General features: G+C 54.5%; 1 protein-coding gene across 1 annotated transcript in view; it reads right to left on the bottom strand.

Moving 5' to 3' along the window:
* LOC110517072 (protein flightless-1 homolog) overlaps positions 1 to 21469 on the bottom strand; it is an 82158-nt gene that overhangs the window by 13224 nt on the left and 47465 nt on the right. Inside the window, exons 25-26 of the mRNA XM_036972334.1 lie at positions 314 to 530; positions 50 to 204 (exon numbers count right to left, since the gene is read on the bottom strand). Coding sequence (XP_036828229.1) covers positions 50 to 204; positions 314 to 530 — 372 coding nt within the window. The remainder of the gene's footprint in view (positions 1 to 49; positions 205 to 313; positions 531 to 21469) is intronic.

Here is a 21469-nt window from a genome sequence, read left to right as displayed (position 1 = left end):
GTACAGAGAGCGCTGCCATTGGTGCGTATGTGGTAGAGGGGGTGTGTACCTGGTACAGAGAGCGCTGCCATTGGTGCGTATGTGGTAGAGGGAGGGCTGGGCGGCATCGATCTTCTGTTTCCTCTTCCCTTTATGAACGATGAACTTCCTCTTGAAGTGAGACAGGAACTTGAGGTTCTCCTGCTGCTGAGTCATACGGACCACCTACAGAGAACAGATATATTAGGTACCGACTGTACAAAACATTAGGAACCTCAAGCTTCCCAGGGACGTCTAGTCCTGTGTGTGTGTGTGTGTGTGTGTCTGTGTGTACCTCCAGTTTCCCAGGGAAGAGACTCTCAAACTTCTTCTGCAGAGAGAAGGTGAAGGTGAGCCAGCCCATGTTGGAGGCCTGCCGGCCCTGCCAGAAATACACAACACACTGGAAGTCTTCCTCCACCCTCTCCTCCTCCTCTTCCTCTCCTCCGTGGTGGCCGTGTCTCTCCTTCTTCTCCTTGTCCTCATCGTCGTATTCTACTGGCACCCAATACCTACACACACACACACACACGGAATTGGCGTCAACAGTTCCTTCAGACAGAACCACAGTCCTGAGACAGACCCACAGTCCTCCTACAGTCCTGAGACAGACCCACAGTCCTGAGACAGACCCACAGTCCTCCTACAGTCCTGAGACAGACCCACAGTCCTGAGACAGACCCACAGTCATCCTACAGTCCTGAGACAGACCCACAGTCCTCCTAAAGTCCTGAGACAGACCCACAGTCCTCCTACAGTCCTGAGACAGACCCACAGCCCTCCTACAGTCCTGAGACAGACCTACAGTTCTGAGACAGACCCACAGTCCTCCTACAGTTCTGAGACAGACCTACAGTCCTCCTACAGTCCTGAGACAGACCCACAGTCCTCCTAAAGTCCTGAGACAGACCCACAGTCCTCCTACAGTCCTGAGACAGACCCACAGTCCTGAGACAGACCCACAGTCCTCCTACAGTCCTGAGACAGACCCACAGTCCTTCTAAAGTCCTGAGACAGACCCACAGTCCTCCTACAGTCCTGAGACAGACCCACAGTCCTCCTACAGTCCTGAGACAGACCCACAGTCCTCCTACAGTCCTGAGACAGACCTACAGTGCTCCTACAGTTCTGAGAAAGACCTACAGTCCTGAGACAGACCCTACAGTCCTCCTACAGTCCTGAGACAGACCCTACAGTCCTCCTACAGTCCTGAGACAGACCTACAGTCCTGAGACAGACCTACAGTCCTGAGACAGACCTACAGTCCTGAGACAGTTCTGAGACAGACCTACAGTCCTCCTACAGTCCTGAGACAGACCCACAGTCCTGAGACATACCCACAGTCCTCCTACAGTCCTGAGACAGACCCACAGTCCTCCTAAAGTCCTGAGACAGACCCACAGTCCTCCTACAGTCCTGAGACAGACCCACAGTCCTCCTACAGTCCTGAGACAGACCCACAGTCCTCCTACAGTCCTGAGACAGACCCACAGTCCTCCTACAGTCCTGAGACAGACCTACAGTCCTCCTACAGTCCTGAGACAGACCTACAGTCCTCCTACAGTCCTGAGACAGACCCTACAGTCCTCCTACAGTCCTGAGACAGACCCTACAGTCCTCCTACAGTCCTCCTACAGTCCTGAGACAGACCTACAGTCCTGAGACAGACCTACAGTCCTCCTACAGTCCTGAGACAGACCCACAGTCCTGAGACAGACCTACAGTCCTCCTACAGTTCTGAGACAGACCTACAGTCCTCCTACAGTCCTGAGACAGACCCACAGTCCTCCTACAGTCCTGAGACAGACCCACAGTCCTCCTACAGTCCTGAGACAGACCCACAGTCCTGAGACAGACCTACAGTCCTCCTACAGTTCTGAGACAGACCTACAGTCCCGAGACAGACCTACAGTCCTCCTACAGTCCTGAGACAGACCTACAGTCCTCCTACAGTCCTGAGACAGACCCACAGTCCTGAGACAGACCTACAGTCCTGAGACAGACCTACAGTCCTCCTACAGTCTTGAGACAGACCTACAATCCTGAGACAGACCTACAGTCCTCCTACAGTTCAGAGACAGACCTACAGTCCTCCTACAGTCCTGAGACAGACCCACAGTCCTGAGACAGACCTACAGTCCTCCTACAGTCCTGAGACAGACCTACAGTCCTCCTACAGTTCTGAGACAGACCTACAGTCCTCCTACAGTCCTGAGACAGACCCACAGTCCTCCTACAGTCCTGAGACAGACCCACAGTCCTCCTACAGTCCTGAGACAGACCCACAGTCCTGAGACAGACCTACAGTCCTCCTACAGTTCTGAGACAGACCTACAGTCCCGAGACAGACCTACAGTCCTCCTACAGTCCTGAGACAGACCTACAGTCCTCCTACAGTCCTGAGGCAGACCCACAGTCCTGAGACAGACCTACAGTCCTGAGACAGACCTACAGTCCTCCTACAGTCTTGAGACAGACCTACAGTCCTGAGACAGACCTACAGTCCTCCTACAGTTCAGAGACAGACCTACAGTCCTCCTACAGTCCTGAGACAGACCCACAGTCCTGAGACAGACCTACAGTCCTCCTACAGTCCTGAGACAGACCCACAGTCCTGAGACAGACCCACAGTCCTCCTACAGTCCTGAGACAGACCCACAGTCCTCCTACAGTCCTGAGACAGACCCACAGTCCTCCTACAGTCCTGAGACAGACCCACAGTCCTCCTACAGTCCTGAGACAGACCCACAGTCCTCCTACAGTCCTGAGACAGACCCACAGTCCTCCTACAGTCCCGAGACAGACCCACAGTCCTCCGACAGTCCTGAGACAGACCCACAGTCCTCCGACAGTCCTGAGACAGACCTACGGTCCTCCTACAGTCCTGAGACAGACCTACAGTCCTCCTACAGTCCTGAGACAGACCTACAGTCCTCCTACAGTCCTGAGACAGACCCTACAGTCCTCCTACAGTCCTGAGACAGACCCTACAGTCCTCCTACAGTCCTGAGACAGACCTACAGTCCTCCTACAGTCCTGAGACAGACCTACAGTCCTGAGACAGACCTACAGTCCTCCTACAGTTCTGAGACAGACCTACAGTCCTCCTACAGTCCTGAGACAGACCCACAGTCCTGAGACAGACCTACAGTCCTCCTACAGTCCTGAGACAGACCTACAGTCCTCCTACAGTTCTGAGACAGACCTACAGTCCTCCTACAGTCCTGAGACAGACCCACAGTCCTCCTACAGTCCTGAGACAGACCCACAGTCATCCTACAGTCCTGAGACAGACCCACAGTCCTCCTACAGTCCTGAGACAGACCCACAGTCCTCCTACAGTCCTGAGACAGACCCACAGTCCTCCTACAGTCCTGAGACAGACCCTACAGTCCTCCTACAGTCCTGAGACAGACCCTACAGTCCTCCTACAGTCCTGAGACAGACCTACAGTTCTGAGACAGACCTACAGTCCTCCTACAGTCCTGAGACAGACCCACAGTCCTGAGACAGACCCACAGTCCTCCTACAGTCCTGAGACAGACCCACAGTCCTCCTACAGTCCTGAGACAGACCCACAGTCCTCCTACAGTCCTGAGACAGACCCACAGTCCTCCTACAGTCCTGAGACAGACCCACAGTCCTCCTACAGTCCTGAGACAGACCCACAGTCCTCCTACAGTCCCGAGACAGACCCACAGTCCTCCGACAGTCCTGAGACAGACCCACAGTCCTCCGACAGTCCTGAGACAGACCTACGGTCCTCCTACAGTCCTGAGACAGACCTACAGTCCTCCTACAGTCCTGAGACAGACCTACAGTCCTCCTACAGTCCTGAGACAGACCCTACAGTCCTCCTACAGTCCTGAGACAGACCCTACAGTCCTCCTACAGTCCTGAGACAGACCTACAGTCCTCCTACAGTCCTGAGACAGACCTACAGTCCTGAGACAGACCTACAGTCCTCCTACAGTTCTGAGACAGACCTACAGTCCTCCTACAGTCCTGAGACAGACCCACAGTCCTCCTACAGTCCTGAGACAGACCCACAGTCATCCTACAGTCTTGAGACAGACCCACAGTCCTCCTACAGTCCTGAGACAGAGCCACAGTCCTCCTACAGTCCTGAGACAGACCCACAGTCCTCCTACAGTCCTGAGACAGACCTACAGTCCTCCTACAATCCTGAGACAGACCTACAGTCCTGAGACAGACCCAAAGTCCTGAGACAGACCCACAGTCCTGAGACAGACCCAGAGTCCTCCTAAAGTCCTGAGACAGACCCACAGTCCTCCTACAGTCCTGAGACAGACCCACAGTCCTCCTACAGTCCTGAGACAGACCCACAGTCCTCCTACAGTCCTGAGACAGACCTACAGTCCTCCTACAGTTCTGAGACAGACCTACAGTCCTGAGACAGACCTACAGTCCTCCTACAGTCCTGAGACAGACCCACAGTCATCCTACAGTCTTGAGACAGACCCACAGTCCTCCTACAGTCCTGAGACAGACCCACAGTCCTCCTACAGTCCTGAGACAGACCCACAGTCCTCCTACAGTCCTGAGACAGACCTACAGTCCTCCTACAATCCTGAGACAGACCTACAGTCCTGAGACAGACCCAAAGTCCTGAGACAGACCCACAGTCCTGAGACAGACCCACAGTCCTGAGACAGACCCACAGTCCTGAGACAGACCCAGAGTCCTCCTAAAGTCCTGAGACAGACCCACAGTCCTCCTACAGTCCTGAGACAGACCCACAGTCCTCCTACAGTCCTGAGACAGACCCACAGTCCTCCTACAGTCCTGAGACAGACCCACAGTCCTCCTACAGTCCTGAGACAGACCCACAGTCCTCCTACAGTCCTGAGACAGACCCACAGTCCTCCTACAGTCCTGAGACAGACCTACAGTCCTCCTACAGTCCTGAGACAGACCTACAGTCCTGAGACAGACCCTACAGTCCTCCTACAGTCCTGAGACAGACCTACAGTCCTCCTACAGTCCTGAGACAGACCTACAGTCCTGAGACAGACCTACAGTCCTCCTACAGTTCTGAGACAGACCTACAGTCCTCCTACAGTCCTGAGACAGACCCACAGTCCTGAGACAGACCCACAGTCCTCCTACAGTCCTGAGACAGACCCACAGTCCTCCTAAAGTCCTGAGACAGACCCACAGTCCTGAGACAGACCCACAGTCCTCCTACAGTCCTGAGACAGACCCACAGCCCTCCTAAAGTCCTGAGACAGACCCACAGTCCTCCTACAGTCCTGAGACAGACCCACAGTCCTCCTACAGTCCTGAGACAGACCCACAGTCCTCCTACAGTCCTGAGACAGACCCACAGTCCTCCTACAGTCCTGAGACAGACCCACAGTCCTCCTACAGTCCTGAGAAAGACCCACAGTCCTGAGACAGACCTACAGTCCTCCTACAGTTCTGAGACAGACCTACAGTCCTCCTACAGTCCTGAGACAGACCTACAGTCCTCCTACAGTCCTGAGACAGACCTACAGTCCTCCTACAGTCCTGAGACAGACCTACAGTCCTCCTACAGTCCTGAGACAGACCCACAGTCCTGAGACAGACCTACAGTCCTGAGACAGACCTACAGACCTACAGTCCTGAGACAGACCTACAGTCCTCCTACAGTCTTGAGACAGACCTACAGTCCTGAGACAGACCTACAGTCCTCCTACAGTTCAGAGACAGACCTACAGTCCTCCTACAGTCCTGAGACAGACCCACAGTCCTGAGACAGACCTACAGTCCTCCTACAGTTCTGAGACAGACCTACAGTCCTGAGACAGACCCTACAGTCCTCCTACAGTCCTGAGACAGACCCTACAGTCCTCCTACAGTCCTGAGACAGACCCTACAGTCCTCCTACAGTCCTGAGACAGACCTACAGTCCTGAGACAGACCTACAGTCCTCCTACAGTTCTGAGACAGACCTACAGTCCTCCTACAGTCCTGAGACAGACCCACAGTCCTGAGACAAACCCACAGTCCTCCTACAGTCCTGAGACAGACCCACAGTCCTCCTACAGTCCTGAGACAGACCCACAGTCCTCCTACAGTCCTGAGACAGACCCACAGTCCTCCTACAGTCCTGAGACAGACCCACAGTCCTCCTACAGTCCTGAGACAGACCCTACAGTCCTCCTACAGTCCTGAGACAGACCCTACAGTCCTCCTACAGTCCTGAGACAGACCTACAGTCCTGAGACAGACCTACAGTCCTCCTACAGTTCTGAGACAGACCTACAGTCCTCCTACAGTCCTGAGACAGACCCACAGTCCTGAGACAAACCCACAGTCCTCCTACAGTCCTGAGACAGACCCACAGTCCTCCTACAGTCCTGAGACAGACCCACAGTCCTCCGACAGTCCTGAGACAGACCTACGGTCCTCCTACAGTCCTGAGACAGACCTACAGTCCTCCTACAGTCCCGAGACAGACCTACAGTCCTCCTACAGTCCTGAGACAGACCCTACAGTCCTCCTACAGTCCTGAGACAGACCCTACAGTCCTCCTACAGTCCTGAGACAGACCTACAGTCCTCCTACAGTTCTGAGACAGACCTACAGTCCTCCTACAGTCCTGAGACAGACCTACAGTCCTCCTACAGTCCTGAGACAGACCCACAGTCCTCCTACAGTCCTGAGACAGACCCACAGTCCTGAGACAGACCTACAGTCCTCCTACAGTTCTGAGACAGACCTACAGTCCTCCTACAGTTCTGAGACAGACCTACAGTCCTGAGACAGACCTACAGTCCTCCTACAGTCCTGAGACAGACCCACAGTCCTCCTACAGTCCTGAGACAGACCCACAGTCCTCCTACAGTCCTGAGACAGACCCACAGTCCTCCTACAGTCCTGAGACAGACCCACAGTCCTCCTACAGTCCTGAGACAGACCTACAGTCCTCCTACAATCCTGAGACAGACCTACAGTCCTGAGACAGACCCACAGTCCTGAGACAGACCCACAGTCCTGAGACAGACCCAGAGTCCTCCTAAAGTCCTGAGACAGACCCACAGTCCTCCTACAGTCCTGAGACAGACCCACAGTCCTCCTACAGTCCTGAGACAGACCCACAGTCCTCCTACAGTCCTGAGACAGACCCACAGTCCTCCTAAAGTCCTGAGACAGACCCACAGTCCTCCTACAGTCCTGAGACAGACCCACAGTCCTGAGACAGACCCACAGTCCTCCTACAGTCCTGAGACAGACCCACATTCCTCCTACAGTCCAGAGACAGACCTACAGTCCTCCTACAGTCCTGAGACAGACCTACAGTCCTCCTACAGTTCTGAGACAGACCTACAGTCCTGAGACAGACCCTACAGTCCTCCTACAGTCCTGAGACAGACCTACAGTCCTCCTACAGTCCTGAGACAGACCTACAGTCCTGAGACAGACCTACAGTCCTGAGACAGACCTACAGTCCTCCTACAGTTCTGAGACAGACCTACAGTCCTCCTACAGTCCTGAGACAGACCCACAGTCCTGAGACAGACCCACAGTCCTCCTACAGTCCTGAGACAGACCCACAGTCCTCCTAAAGTCCTGAGACAGACCCACAGTCCTGAGACAGACCCACAGTCCTGAGACAGACCCAGAGTCCTCCTAAAGTCCTGAGACAGACCCACAGTCCTCCTACAGTCCTGAGACAGACCCACAGTCCTCCTACAGTCCTGAGACAGACCCACAGTCCTCCTAAAGTCCTGAGACAGACCCACAGTCCTCCTAAAGTCCTGAGACAGACCCACAGTCCTCCTACAGTCCTGAGACAGACCCACAGTCCTCCTACAGTCCTGAGACAGACCCACAGTCCTCCTACAGTCCTGAGACAGACCTACAGTCCTCCTACAGTCCTGAGACCGACCCTACAGTCCTCCTACAGTCCTGAGACAGACCCTACAGTCCTCCTACAGTCCTGAGACAGACCCTACAGTCCTCCTACAGTCCTGAGACAGACCTACAGTCCTGAGACAGACCTACAGTCCTCCTACAGTTCTGAGACAGACCTACAGTCCTCCTACAGTCCTGAGACAGACCCACAGTCCTGAGACAGACCTACAGTCCTCCTACAGTCCTGAGACAGACCTACAGTCCTCCTACAGTTCTGAGACAGACCTACAGTCCTCCTACAGTCCTGAGACAGACCCACAGTCCTCCTACAGTCCTGAGACAGACCCACAGTCCTGAGACAGACCTACAGTCCTCCTACAGTTCTGAGACAGACCTACAGTCCTCCTACAGTCCTGAGACAGACCCACAGTCATCCTACAGTCCTGAGACAGACCCACAGTCCTGAGACAGACCCACAGTCCTCCTACAGTCCTGAGACAGACCTACAGTCCTCCTACAATCCTGAGACAGACCCACAGTCCTGAGACAGACCCACAGTCCTGAGACAGACCCACAGTCCTGAGACAGACCCACAGTCCTCCTAAAGTCCTGAGACAGACCCACAGTCCTCCTACAGTCCTGAGACAGACCCACAGTCCTCCTACAGTCCTGAGACAGACCCACAGTCCTCCTACAGTCCTGAGACAGACCCACAGTCCTCCTACAGTCCTGAGACAGACCCACAGTCCTCCTACAGTCCTGAGACAGACCCACAGTCCTCCTACAGTCCTGATACAGACCCACAGTCCTCCTACAGTCCTGAGACAGACCCACAGTCCTCCTACAGTCCTGAGACAGACCTACAGTCCTCCTACAGTCCTGAGACAGACCTACAGTCCTCCAACAGTCCTGAGACAGACCTACAGTCCTCCTACAGTTCTGAGACAGACCTACAGTCTTGAGACAGACCCTACAGTCCTCCTACAGTCCTGAGACAGACCCTACAGTCCTCCTACAGTCCTGAGACAGACCTACAGTCCTGAGACAGACCTACAGTCCTCCTACAGTTCTGAGACAGACCTGCAGTCCTCCTACAGTCCTGAGACAGACCCACAGTCCTGAGACAGACCCACAGTCCTCCTACAGTCCTGAGACAGACCCACAGTCCTCCTAAAGTCCTGAGACAGACCCACAGTCCTCCTACAGTCCTGAGACAGACCCAAAGTCCTCCTACAGTCCTGAGACAGACCCACAGTCCTCCTACAGTCCTGAGACAGACCTACAGTCCTCCTACAGTTCTGAGACAGACCTACAGTCCTCCTACAGTCCTGAGACAGACCTACAGTCCTCCTACAGTCCTGAGACAGACCTACAGTCCTCCTACAGTCCTGAGACAGACCCACAGTCCTGAGACAGACCTACAGTCCTGAGACAGACCTACAGTCCTGAGACAGACCTACAGTCCTCCTACAGTCTTGAGACAGACCTACAGTCCTGAGACAGACCTACAGTCCTCCTACAGTTCAGAGACAGACCTACAGTCCTCCTACAGTCCTGAGACAGACCCACAGTCCTGAGACAGACCTACAGTCCTCCTACAGTTCTGAGACAGACCTACAGTCCTGAGACAGACCCTACAGTCCTCCTACAGTCCTGAGACAGACCCTACAGTCCTCCTACAGTCCTGAGACAGACCCTACAGTCCTCCTACAGTCCTGAGACAGACCTACAGTCCTGAGACAGACCTACAGTCCTCCTACAGTTCTGAGACAGACCTACAGTCCTCCTACAGTCCTGAGACAGACCCACAGTCCTGAGACAAACCCACAGTCCTCCTACAGTCCTGAGACAGACCCACAGTCCTCCTACAGTCCTGAGACAGACCCACAGTCCTCCTACAGTCCTGAGACAGACCCACAGTCCTCCTACAGTCCTGAGACAGACCCACAGTCCTCCTACAGTCCTGAGACAGACCCACAGTCCTCCTACAGTCCTGAGACAGACCCACAGTCCTCCTACAGTCCCGAGACAGACCCACAGTCCTCCGACAGTCCTGAGACAGACCCACAGTCCTCCGACAGTCCTGAGACAGACCTACGGTCCTCCTACAGTCCTGAGACAGACCTACAGTCCTCCTACAGTCCCGAGACAGACCTACAGTCCTCCTACAGTCCTGAGACAGACCCTACAGTCCTCCTACAGTCCTGAGACAGACCCTACAGTCCTCCTACAGTCCTGAGACAGACCTACAGTCCTGAGACAGACCTACAGTCCTCCTACAGTTCTGAGACAGACCTACAGTCCTCCTACAGTCCTGAGACAGACCCACAGTCCTCCTACAGTCCTGAGACAGACCCACAGTCCTGAGACAGACCTACAGTCCTCCTACAGTTCTGAGACAGACCTACAGTCCTCCTACAGTTCTGAGACAGACCTACAGTCCTGAGACAGACCTACAGTCCTCCTACAGTCCTGAGACAGACCCACAGTCATCCTACAGTCTTGAGACAGACCCACAGTCCTCCTACAGTCCTGAGACAGACCCACAGTCCTCCTACAGTCCTGAGACAGACCCACAGTCCTCCTACAGTCCTGAGACAGACCTACAGTCCTCCTACAATCCTGAGACAGACCTACAGTCCTGAGACAGACCCACAGTCCTGAGACAGACCCACAGTCCTGAGACAGACCCACAGTCCTGAGACAGACCCACAGTCCTGAGACAGACCCAGAGTCCTCCTAAAGTCCTGAGACAGACCCACAGTCCTCCTACAGTCCTGAGACAGACCCACAGTCCTCCTACAGTCCTGAGACAGACCCACAGTCCTCCTACAGTCCTGAGACAGACCCACAGTCCTCCTAAAGTCCTGAGACAGACCCACAGTCCTCCTACAGTCCTGAGACAGACCCACAGTCCTGAGACAGACCCACAGTCCTCCTACAGTCCTGAGACAGACCCACATTCCTCCTACAGTCCAGAGACAGACCTACAGTCCTCCTACAGTCCTGAGACAGACCTACAGTCCTCCTACAGTTCTGAGACAGACCTACAGTCCTGAGACAGACCCTACAGTCCTCCTACAGTCCTGAGACAGACCTACAGTCCTCCTACAGTCCTGAGACAGACCTACAGTCCTGAGACAGACCTACAGTCCTCCTACAGTTCTGAGACAGACCTACAGTCCTCCTACAGTCCTGAGACAGACCCACAGTCCTGAGACAGACCCACAGTCCTGAGACAGACCCAGAGTCCTCCTAAAGTCCTGAGACAGACCCACAGTCCTCCTAAAGTCCTGAGACAGACCCACAGTCCTGAGACAGACCCAGAGTCCTCCTAAAGTCCTGAGACAGACCCACAGTCCTCCTACAGTCCTGAGACAGACCCACAGTCCTCCTACAGTCCTGAGACAGACCCACAGTCCTCCTAAAGTCCTGAGACAGACCCACAGTCCTCCTACAGTCCTGAGACAGACCCACAGTCCTCCTACAGTCCTGAGACAGACCCACAGTCCTCCTACAGTCCTGAGACAGACCTACAGTCCTCCTACAATCCTGAGACAGACCCACAGTCCTGAGACAGACCCACAGTCCTGAGACAGACCCACAGTCCTGAGACAGACCCACAGTCCTCCTACAGTCCTGAGACAGACCCACAGTCCTCCTACAGTCCTGAGACAGACCCACAGTCCTCCTACAGTCCTGAGACAGACCCACAGTCCTCCTACAGTCCTGAGACAGACCCACAGTCCTCCTACAGTCCTGAGACAGACCCACAGTCCTCCTACAGTCCTGAGACAGACCCACAGTCCTCCTACAGTCCTGAGACAGACCTACAGTCCTCCAACAGTCCTGAGACAGACCTACAGTCCTCCTACAGTTCTGAGACAGACCTACAGTCTTGAGACAGACCCTACAGTCCTCCTACAGTCCTGAGACAGACCCTACAGTCCTCCTACAGTCCTGAGACAGACCTACAGTCCTGAGACAGACCTACAGTCCTCCTACAGTTCTGAGACAGACCTGCAGTCCTCCTACAGTCCTGAGACAGACCCACAGTCCTGAGACAGACCCACAGTCCTCCTACAGTCCTGAGACAGACCCACAGTCCTCCTAAAGTCCTGAGACAGACCCACAGTCCTCCTACAGTCCTGAGACAGACCCAAAGTCCTCCTACAGTCCTGAGACAGACCCACAGTCCTCCTACAGTCCTGAGACAGACCTACAGTCCTCCTACAGTTCTGAGACAGACCTACAGTCCTCCTACAGTCCTGAGACAGACCTACAGTCCTCCTACAGTCCTGAGACAGACCTACAGTCCTCCTACAGTCCTGAGACAGACCCACAGTCCTGAGACAGACCTACAGTCCTGAGACAGACCTACAGTCCTGAGACAGACCTACAGTCCTCCTACAGTCTTGAGACAGACCTACAGTCCTGAGACAGACCTACAGTCCTCCTACAGTTCAGAGACAGACCTACAGTCCTCCTACAGTCCTGAGACAGACCCACAGTCCTGAGACAGACCTACAGTCCTCCTACAGTTCTGAGACAGACCTACAGTCCTGAGACAGACCCTACAGTCCTCCTACAGTCCTGAGACAGACCCTACAGTCCTCCTACAGTCCTGAGACAGACCCTACAGTCCTCCTACAGTCCTGAGACAGACCTACAGTCCTGAGACAGACCTACAGTCCTCCTACAGTTCTGAGACAGACCTACAGTCCTCCTACAGTCCTGAGACAGACCCACAGTCCTGAGACAAACCCACAGTCCTCCTACAGTCCTGAGACAGACCCACAGTCCTCCTACAGTCCTGAGACAGACCCACAGTCCTCCTACAGTCCTGAGACAGACCCACAGTCCTCCTACAGTCCTGAGACAGACCCACAGTCCTCCTACAGTCCTGAGACAGACCCACAGTCCTCCTACAGTCCTGAGACAGACCCACAGTCCTCCTACAGTCCCGAGACAGACCCACAGTCCTCCGACAGTCCTGAGACAGACCCACAGTCCTCCGACAGTCCTGAGACAGACCTACGGTCCTCCTACAGTCCTGAGACAGACCTACAGTCCTCCTACAGTCCCGAGACAGACCTACAGTCCTCCTACAGTCCTGAGACAGACCCTACAGTCCTCCTACAGTCCTGAGACAGACCCTACAGTCCTCCTACAGTCCTGAGACAGACCTACAGTCCTGAGACAGACCTACAGTCCTCCTACAGTTCTGAGACAGACCTACAGTCCTCCTACAGTCCTGAGACAGACCCACAGTCCTCCTACAGTCCTGAGACAGACCCACAGTCCTGAGACAGACCTACAGTCCTCCTACAGTTCTGAGACAGACCTACAGTCCTCCTACAGTTCTGAGACAGACCTACAGTCCTGAGACAGACCTACAGTCCTCCTACAGTCCTGAGACAGACCCACAGTCATCCTACAGTCTTGAGACAGACCCACAGTCCTCCTACAGTCCTGAGACAGACCCACAGTCCTCCTACAGTCCTGAGACAGACCCACAGTCCTCCTACAGTCCTGAGACAGACCTACAGTCCTCCTACAATCCTGAGACAGACCTACAGTCCTGAGACAGACCCACAGTCCTGAGACAGACCCACAGTCCTGAGACAGACCCACAGTCCTGAGACAGACCCACAGTCCTGAGACAGACCCACAGTCCTGAGACAGACCCAGAGTCCTCCTAAAGTCCTGAGACAGACCCACAGTCCTCCTACAGTCCTGAGACAGACCCACAGTCCTCCTACAGTCCTGAGACAGACCCACAGTCCTCCTACAGTCCTGAGACAGACCCACAGTCCTCCTAAAGTCCTGAGACAGACCCACAGTCCTCCTACAGTCCTGAGACAGACCCACAGTCCTGAGACAGACCCACAGTCCTCCTACAGTCCTGAGACAGACCCACATTCCTCCTACAGTCCAGAGACAGACCTACAGTCCTCCTACAGTCCTGAGACAGACCTACAGTCCTCCTACAGTTCTGAGACAGACCTACAGTCCTGAGACAGACCCTACAGTCCTCCTACAGTCCTGAGACAGACCTACAGTCCTCCTACAGTCCTGAGACAGACCTACAGTCCTGAGACAGACCTACAGTCCTCCTACAGTTCTGAGACAGACCTACAGTCCTCCTACAGTCCTGAGACAGACCCACAGTCCTGAGACAGACCCACAGTCCTGAGACAGACCCAGAGTCCTCCTAAAGTCCTGAGACAGACCCACAGTCCTCCTAAAGTCCTGAGACAGACCCACAGTCCTGAGACAGACCCAGAGTCCTCCTAAAGTCCTGAGACAGACCCACAGTCCTCCTACAGTCCTGAGACAGACCCACAGTCCTCCTACAGTCCTGAGACAGACCCACAGTCCTCCTAAAGTCCTGAGACAGACCCACAGTCCTCCTACAGTCCTGAGACAGACCCACAGTCCTCCTACAGTCCTGAGACAGACCCACAGTCCTCCTACAGTCCTGAGACAGACCTACAGTCCTCCTACAATCCTGAGACAGACCCACAGTCCTGAGACAGACCCACAGTCCTGAGACAGACCCACAGTCCTCCTACAGTCCTGAGACAGACCCACAGTCCTCCTACAGTCCTGAGACAGACCCACAGTCCTCCTACAGTCCTGAGACAGACCCACAGTCCTCCTACAGTCCTGAGACAGACCCACAGTCCTCCTACAGTCCTGAGACAGACCCACAGTCCTCCTACAGTCCTGAGACAGACCCACAGTCCTCCTACAGTCCTGAGACAGACCTACAGTCCTCCAACAGTCCTGAGACAGACCTACAGTCCTCCTACAGTTCTGAGACAGACCTACAGTCTTGAGACAGACCCTACAGTCCTCCTACAGTCCTGAGACAGACCCTACAGTCCTCCTACAGTCCTGAGACAGACCTACAGTCCTGAGACAGACCTACAGTCCTCCTACAGTTCTGAGACAGACCTGCAGTCCTCCTACAGTCCTGAGACAGACCCACAGTCCTGAGACAGACCCACAGTCCTCCTACAGTCCTGAGACAGACCCACAGTCCTCCTAAAGTCCTGAGACAGACCCACAGTCCTCCTACAGTCCTGAGACAGACCCAAAGTCCTCCTACAGTCCTGAGACAGACCCACAGTCCTCCTACAGTCCTGAGACAGACCTACAGTCCTCCTACAGTCCTGAGACAGACCCTACAGTCCTCCTACAGTCCTGAGACAGACCCTACAGTCCTCCTACAGTCCTGAGACAGACCTACAGTCCTGAGACAGACCCTACAGTCCTCCTACAGTCCTGAGACAGACCCACAGTCCTCCTACAGTCCTGTGACAGACCTACAGTCCTCCTACAGTCCTGAGACAGACCTACAGTCCTCCTACAGTCCTGAGACAGACCCACAGTCCTGAGACAGACCTACAGTCCTCCTACAGTTCTGAGACAGACCTACAGTCCTCCTACAGTCCTGAGACAGACCCACAGTCCTGAGACAGACCTACAGTCCTCCTACAGTTCTGAGACAGACCTACAGTCCTCCTACAGTTCTGAGACAGACCTACAGTCCTCCTACAGTCCTGAGACAGACCCACAGTCCTGAGACAAACCCACAGTCCTCCTACAGTCCTGAGACAGACCCACAGTCCTCCTACAGTCCTGAGACAGACCCACAGTCCTCCTACAGTCCTGAGACAGACCCACAGTCCTCCTACAGTCCTGAGACAGACCCACAGTCCTCCTACAGTCCTGAGACAGACCCACAGTCCTCCTACAGTCCTGAGACAGACCCACAGTCCTCCTACAGTCCCGAGACAGACCCACAGTCCTCCGACAGTCCTGAGACAGACCCACAGTCCTCCGACAGTCCTGAGACAGACCTACGGTCCTCCTACAGTCCTGAGACAGACCTACAGTCCTCCTACAGTCCCGAGACAGACCTACAGTCCTCCTACAGTCCTGAGACAGACCCTACAGTCCTCCTACAGTCCTGAGACAGACCCTACAGTCCTCCTACAGTCCTGAGACAGACCTACAGTCCTGAGACAGACCTACAGTCCTCCTACAGTTCTGAGACAGACCTACAGTCCTCCTACAGTCCTGAGACAGACCCACAGTCCTCCTACAGTCCTGAGACAGACCCACAGTCCTGAGACAGACCTACAGTCCTCCTACAGTTCTGAGACAGACCTACAGTCCTCCTACAGTTCTGAGACAGACCTACAGTCCTGAGACAGACCTACAGTCCTCCTACAGTCCTGAGACAGACCCACAGTCATCCTACAGTCTTGAGACAGACCCACAGTCCTCCTACAGTCCTGAGACAGACCCACAGTCCTCCTACAGTCCTGAGACAGACCCACAGTCCTCCTACAGTCCTGAGACAGACCTACAGTCCTCCTACAATCCTGAGACAGACCTACAGTCCTGAGACAGACCCACAGTCCTGAGACAGACCCACAGTCCTGAGACAGACCCACAGTCCTGAGACAGACCCAGAGTCCTCCTACAGTCCTGAGACAGACCCACAGTCCTCCTACAGTCCTGAGACAGACCCACAGTCCTCCTACAGTCCTGAGACAGACCCACAGTCCTCCTACAGTCCTGAGACAGACCCACAGTCCTCCTAAAGTCCTGAGACAGACCCACAGTCCTCCTACAGTCCTGAGACAGACCCACAGTCCTGAGACAGACCCACAGTCCTCCTACAGTCCTGAGACAGACCCACATTCCTCCTACAGTCCAGAGACAGACCTACAGTCCTCCTACAGTCCTGAGACAGACCTACAGTCCTCCTACAGTTCTGAGACAGACCTACAGTCCTGAGACAGACCCTACAGTCCTCCTACAGTCCTGAGACAGACCTACAGTCCTCCTACAGTCCTGAGACAGACCTACAGTCCTGAGACAGACCTACAGTCCTCCTACAGTTCTGAGACAGACCTACAGTCCTCCTACAGTCCTGAGACAGACCCACAGTCCTGAGACAGACCCACAGTCCTCCTACAGTCCTGAGACAGACCCACAGTCCTCCTAAAGTCCTGAGACAGACCCACAGTCCTGAGACAGACCCAGAGTCCTCCTAAAGTCCTGAGACAGACCCACAGTCCTCCTACAGTCCTGAGACAGACCCACAGTCCTCCTACAGTCCTGAGACAGACCCACAGTCCTCCTACAGTCCTGAGACAGACCCACAGTCCTCCTACAGTCCTGAGACAGACCCACAGTCCTCCTACAGTCCTGAGACAGACCCACAGTCCTCCTACAGTCCTGAGACAGACCTACAGTCCTCCTACAGTCCTGAGACAGACCTACAGTCCTCCTACAGTCCTGAGACAGACCCTACAGTCCTCCTACAGTCCTGAGACAGACCCTACAGTCCTCCTACAGTCCTGAGACAGACCTACAGTCCTGAGACAGACCTACAGTCCTCCTACAGTTCTGAGACAGACCTACAGTCCTCCTACAGTCCTGAGACAGACCCACAGTCCTGAGACAGACCTACAGTCCTCCTAAAGTCCTGAGACAGACCTACAGTCCTCCTACAGTTCTGAGACAGACCTACAGTCCTCCTACAGTCCTGAGACAGACCCACAGTCCTCCTACAGTCCTGAGACAGACCCACAGTCCTGAGACAGACCTACAGTCCTCCTACAGTTCTGAGACAGACCTACAGTCCTCCTACAGTCCTGAGACAGAACCACAGTCATCCTACAGTCCTGAGACAGAACCACAGTCCTCCTACAGTCCTGAGACAGACCTACAGTCCTCCTACAATCCTGAGACAGACCCACAGTCCTGAGACAGACCCACAGTCCTGAGACAGACCCACAGTCCTGAGACAGACCCACAGTCCTCCTAAAGTCCTGAGACAGACCCACAGTCCTCCTACAGTCCTGAGACAGACCCACAGTCCTCCTACAGTCCTGAGACAGACCCACAGTCCTCCTACAGTCCTGAGACAGACCCACAGTCCTCCTACAGTCCTGAGACAGACCCACAGTCCTCCTACAGTCCTGAGACAGACCCACAGTCCTCCTACAGTCCTGAGACAGACCCACAGTCCTCCTACAGTCCTGAGACAGACCCACAGTCCTCCAACAGTCCTGAGACAGACCTACAGTCCTCCTACAGTTCTGAGACAGACCTACAGTCTTGAGACAGACCCTACAGTCCTCCTACAGTCCTGAGACAGACCCTACAGTCCTCCTACAGTCCTGAGACAGACCTACAGTCCTGAGACAGACCTACAGTCCTCCTACAGTTCTGAGACAGACCTGCAGTCCTCCTACAGTCCTGAGACAGACCCACAGTCCTGAGACAGACCCACAGTCCTCCTACAGTCCTGAGACAGACCCACAGTCCTCCTAAAGTCCTGAGACAGACCCACAGTCCTCCTACAGTCCTGAGACAGACCCAAAGTCCTCCTACAGTCCTGAGACAGACCCACAGTCCTCCTACAGTCCTGAGACAGACCTACAGTCCTCCTACAGTCCTGAGACAGACCCTACAGTCCTCCTACAGTCCTGAGACAGACCCTACAGTCCTCCTACAGTCCTGAGACAGACCTACAGTCCTGAGACAGACCCTACAGTCCTCCTACAGTCCTGAGACAGACCCACAGTCCTCCTACAGTCCTGAGACAGACCTACAGTCCTGAGACAGACCTACAGTCCTCCTACAGTCCTGAGACAGACCCACAGTCCTGAGACAGACCTACAGTCCTCCTACAGTTCTGAGACAGACCTACAGTCCTCCTACAGTCCTGAGACAGACCCACAGTCCTGAGACAGACCTACAGTCCTCCTACAGTTCTGAGACAGACCTACAGTCCTCCTACAGTTCTGAGACAGACCTACAGTCCTCCTACAGTCCTGAGACAGACCTACAGTCCTCCTACAGTCCTGAGACAGACCTACAGTCCTCCTACAGTCCTGAGACAGACCTACAGTCCTCCTACAGTCCTGAGACAGACCTACAGTCCTCCTACAGTCCTACAGTCCTCCTACAGTCCTGAGACAGACCCACAGTCCTGAGACAGACCCACAGTCCTGAGACAGACCTACTACAGTCCTGAGACAGACCTACAGTCCTGAGACAGACCCACAGTCCTGAGACAGACCCACAGTCCTGAGACAGACCCACAGTCCTGAGACAGACCCACAGTCCTCCTACAGTCCTGAGACAGACCCACAGTCCTCCTACAGTCCTGAGACAGACCTACAGTCCTCCTACAGTCCTGAGACAGACCCACAGTCCTCCTAGTCCTGAGACAGACCCACAGTCCTGAGACAGACCTACAGTCCTCCTACAGTCCTGAGACAGACCTACAGTCCTGAGACAGACCTACAGTCCTCCTACAGTCCTGAGACAGACCCACAGTCCTCCTACAGTCCTGAGACAGACCCGCAGTCCTCCTACAGTCCTGAGACAGACCCGCAGTCCTCCTACAGTCCTGAGACAGACCCACAGTCCTCCTACAGTCCTGAGACAGACCCACAGTCCTCCTACAGTCCTGAGACAGATCACAGTCCTCCTACAGTCCTGAGACAGACCCACAGTCCTCCTACAGTCCGGAGACAGACCTACAGTCCTGAGACAGACCTACAGTCCTGAGACAGACCTACAGTCCTGAGACAGACCTACAGTCCTGAGACAGACCTACAGTCCTGAGACAGACCCACAGTCCTCCTACAGTCCTGAGACAGACCAACAGTCCTCCTACAGTCCTGAGACAGACCCACAGTCCTCCTACAGTCCTGAGACAGACCCACAGTCCTCCTACAGTCCTGAGACAGACCCACAGCCCTCCTACAGTCCTGAGACAGACCCACAGTCCTCCTACAGTCCTGAGACAGACCTACAGTCCTCCTACAATCCTGAGACAGACCCACAGTCCTGAGACAGACCCACAGTCCTGAGACAGACCCACAGTCCTGAGACAGACCCACAGTCCTGAGACAGACCCACAGTCCTGAGACAGACCTACAGTCCTCCTACAGTTCTGAGACAGACCTACAGTCCTCCTACAGTTCTGAGACAGACCTTCCAGTCCTCCTACAGTCCTGAGAGAGACCTACAGTCCTCCTACAGTCCTGAGACAGACCCACAGTCCTCCTACAGTCCTGAGACAGACCCACAGTCCTCCTACAGTCCTGAGACAGACCCACAGTCCTCCTACAGTCCTGAGACAGACCCACAGTCCTCCTACAGTCCTGAGACAGACCCACAGTCCTCCTACAGTCCTGAGACAGACCCACAGTCCTCCTAAAGTCCTGAGACAGACCCACAGTCCTCCTACAGTCCTGAGACAAACCCACAGTCCTCCTACAGTCCTGAGACAGACCCACAGTCCTCCTACAGTCCTGAGACAGACCCACAGTCCTCCTACAGTCCTGAGACAGACCCACAGTCCTCCTACAGTCCTGAGACAGACCTACAGTCCTCCTACAGTCCTGAGACAGAACTACAGTCCTCCTACAGTCCTGAGACAGAACTACAGTCCTCCTACAGTCCTGAGACAGACCCTACAGTCCTCCTACAGTCCTGAGACATACCCTACAGTCCTCCTACAGTCCTGAGACAGACCTACAGTCCTGAGACAGACCTACAGTCCTCCTACAGTTCTGAGACAGACCTACAGTCCTCCTACAGTCCTGAGACAGACCCACAGTCCTGAGACAAACCTACAGTCCTCCTACAGTTCTGAGACAGACCTACAGTCCTCCTACAGACCTGAGACAGACCCACAGTCCTGAGACAGACCTACAGTCCTCCTACAGTTCTGAGACAGACCTACAGTCCTCCTACAGTCCTGAGACAGACCTACAGTCCTCCTACAGTCCTGAGACAGACCTACAGTCCTCCTACAGTCCTGAGACAGACCTACAGTCCTCCTACAGTCCTGAGACAGACCTACAGTCCTCCTACAGTCCTGAGACAGACCTACAGTCCTCCTACAGTCCTGAGACAGACCTACAGTCCTCCTACAGTCCTGAGACAGACCCACAGTCCTGAGACAGACCTACAGTCCTGAGACAGACCTACAGTCCTGAGACAGACCTACAGTCCTACAGTCCTGAGACAGACCCTACAGTCCTCCTACAGTCCTGAGACAGACCTACAGTCCTGAGACAGACCTACAGTCCTGAGACAGACCCACAGTCCTGAGACAGACCCACAGTCCTGAGACAGACCCACAGTCCTGAGACAGACCTACAGTCCTCCTACAGTCCTGAGACAGACCCACAGTCCTCCTACAGTCCTGAGACAGACCTACAGTCCTCCTACAGTTCTGAGGCAGACCTACAGTCCTCCTACAGTCCTGAGACAGACCCACAGTCCTCCTAGTCCTGAGACAGACCCACAGTCCTGAGACAGACAAACAGTCCTCCTACAGTCCTGAGACAGACCTACAGTCCTGAGACAGACCCACAGTCCTCCTACAGTCCTGAGACAGACCCACAGTCCTCCTACAGTCCTGAGACAGACCCACAGTCCTCCTACAGTCCTGAGACAGACCCACAGTCCTCCTACAGTCCTGAGACAAACCCACAGTCCTCCTACAGTCCTGAGACAGACCCACAGTCCTCCTACAGTC

Source organism: Oncorhynchus mykiss, unplaced genomic scaffold, assembly GCF_013265735.2.
Source record: "Oncorhynchus mykiss isolate Arlee unplaced genomic scaffold, USDA_OmykA_1.1 un_scaffold_140, whole genome shotgun sequence".
NCBI lineage: Eukaryota > Metazoa > Chordata > Actinopteri > Salmoniformes > Salmonidae > Oncorhynchus > Oncorhynchus mykiss.
Note: the sequence above shows the minus strand (reverse complement) of the source record. Positions and strands in the feature narration are given on the sequence as shown.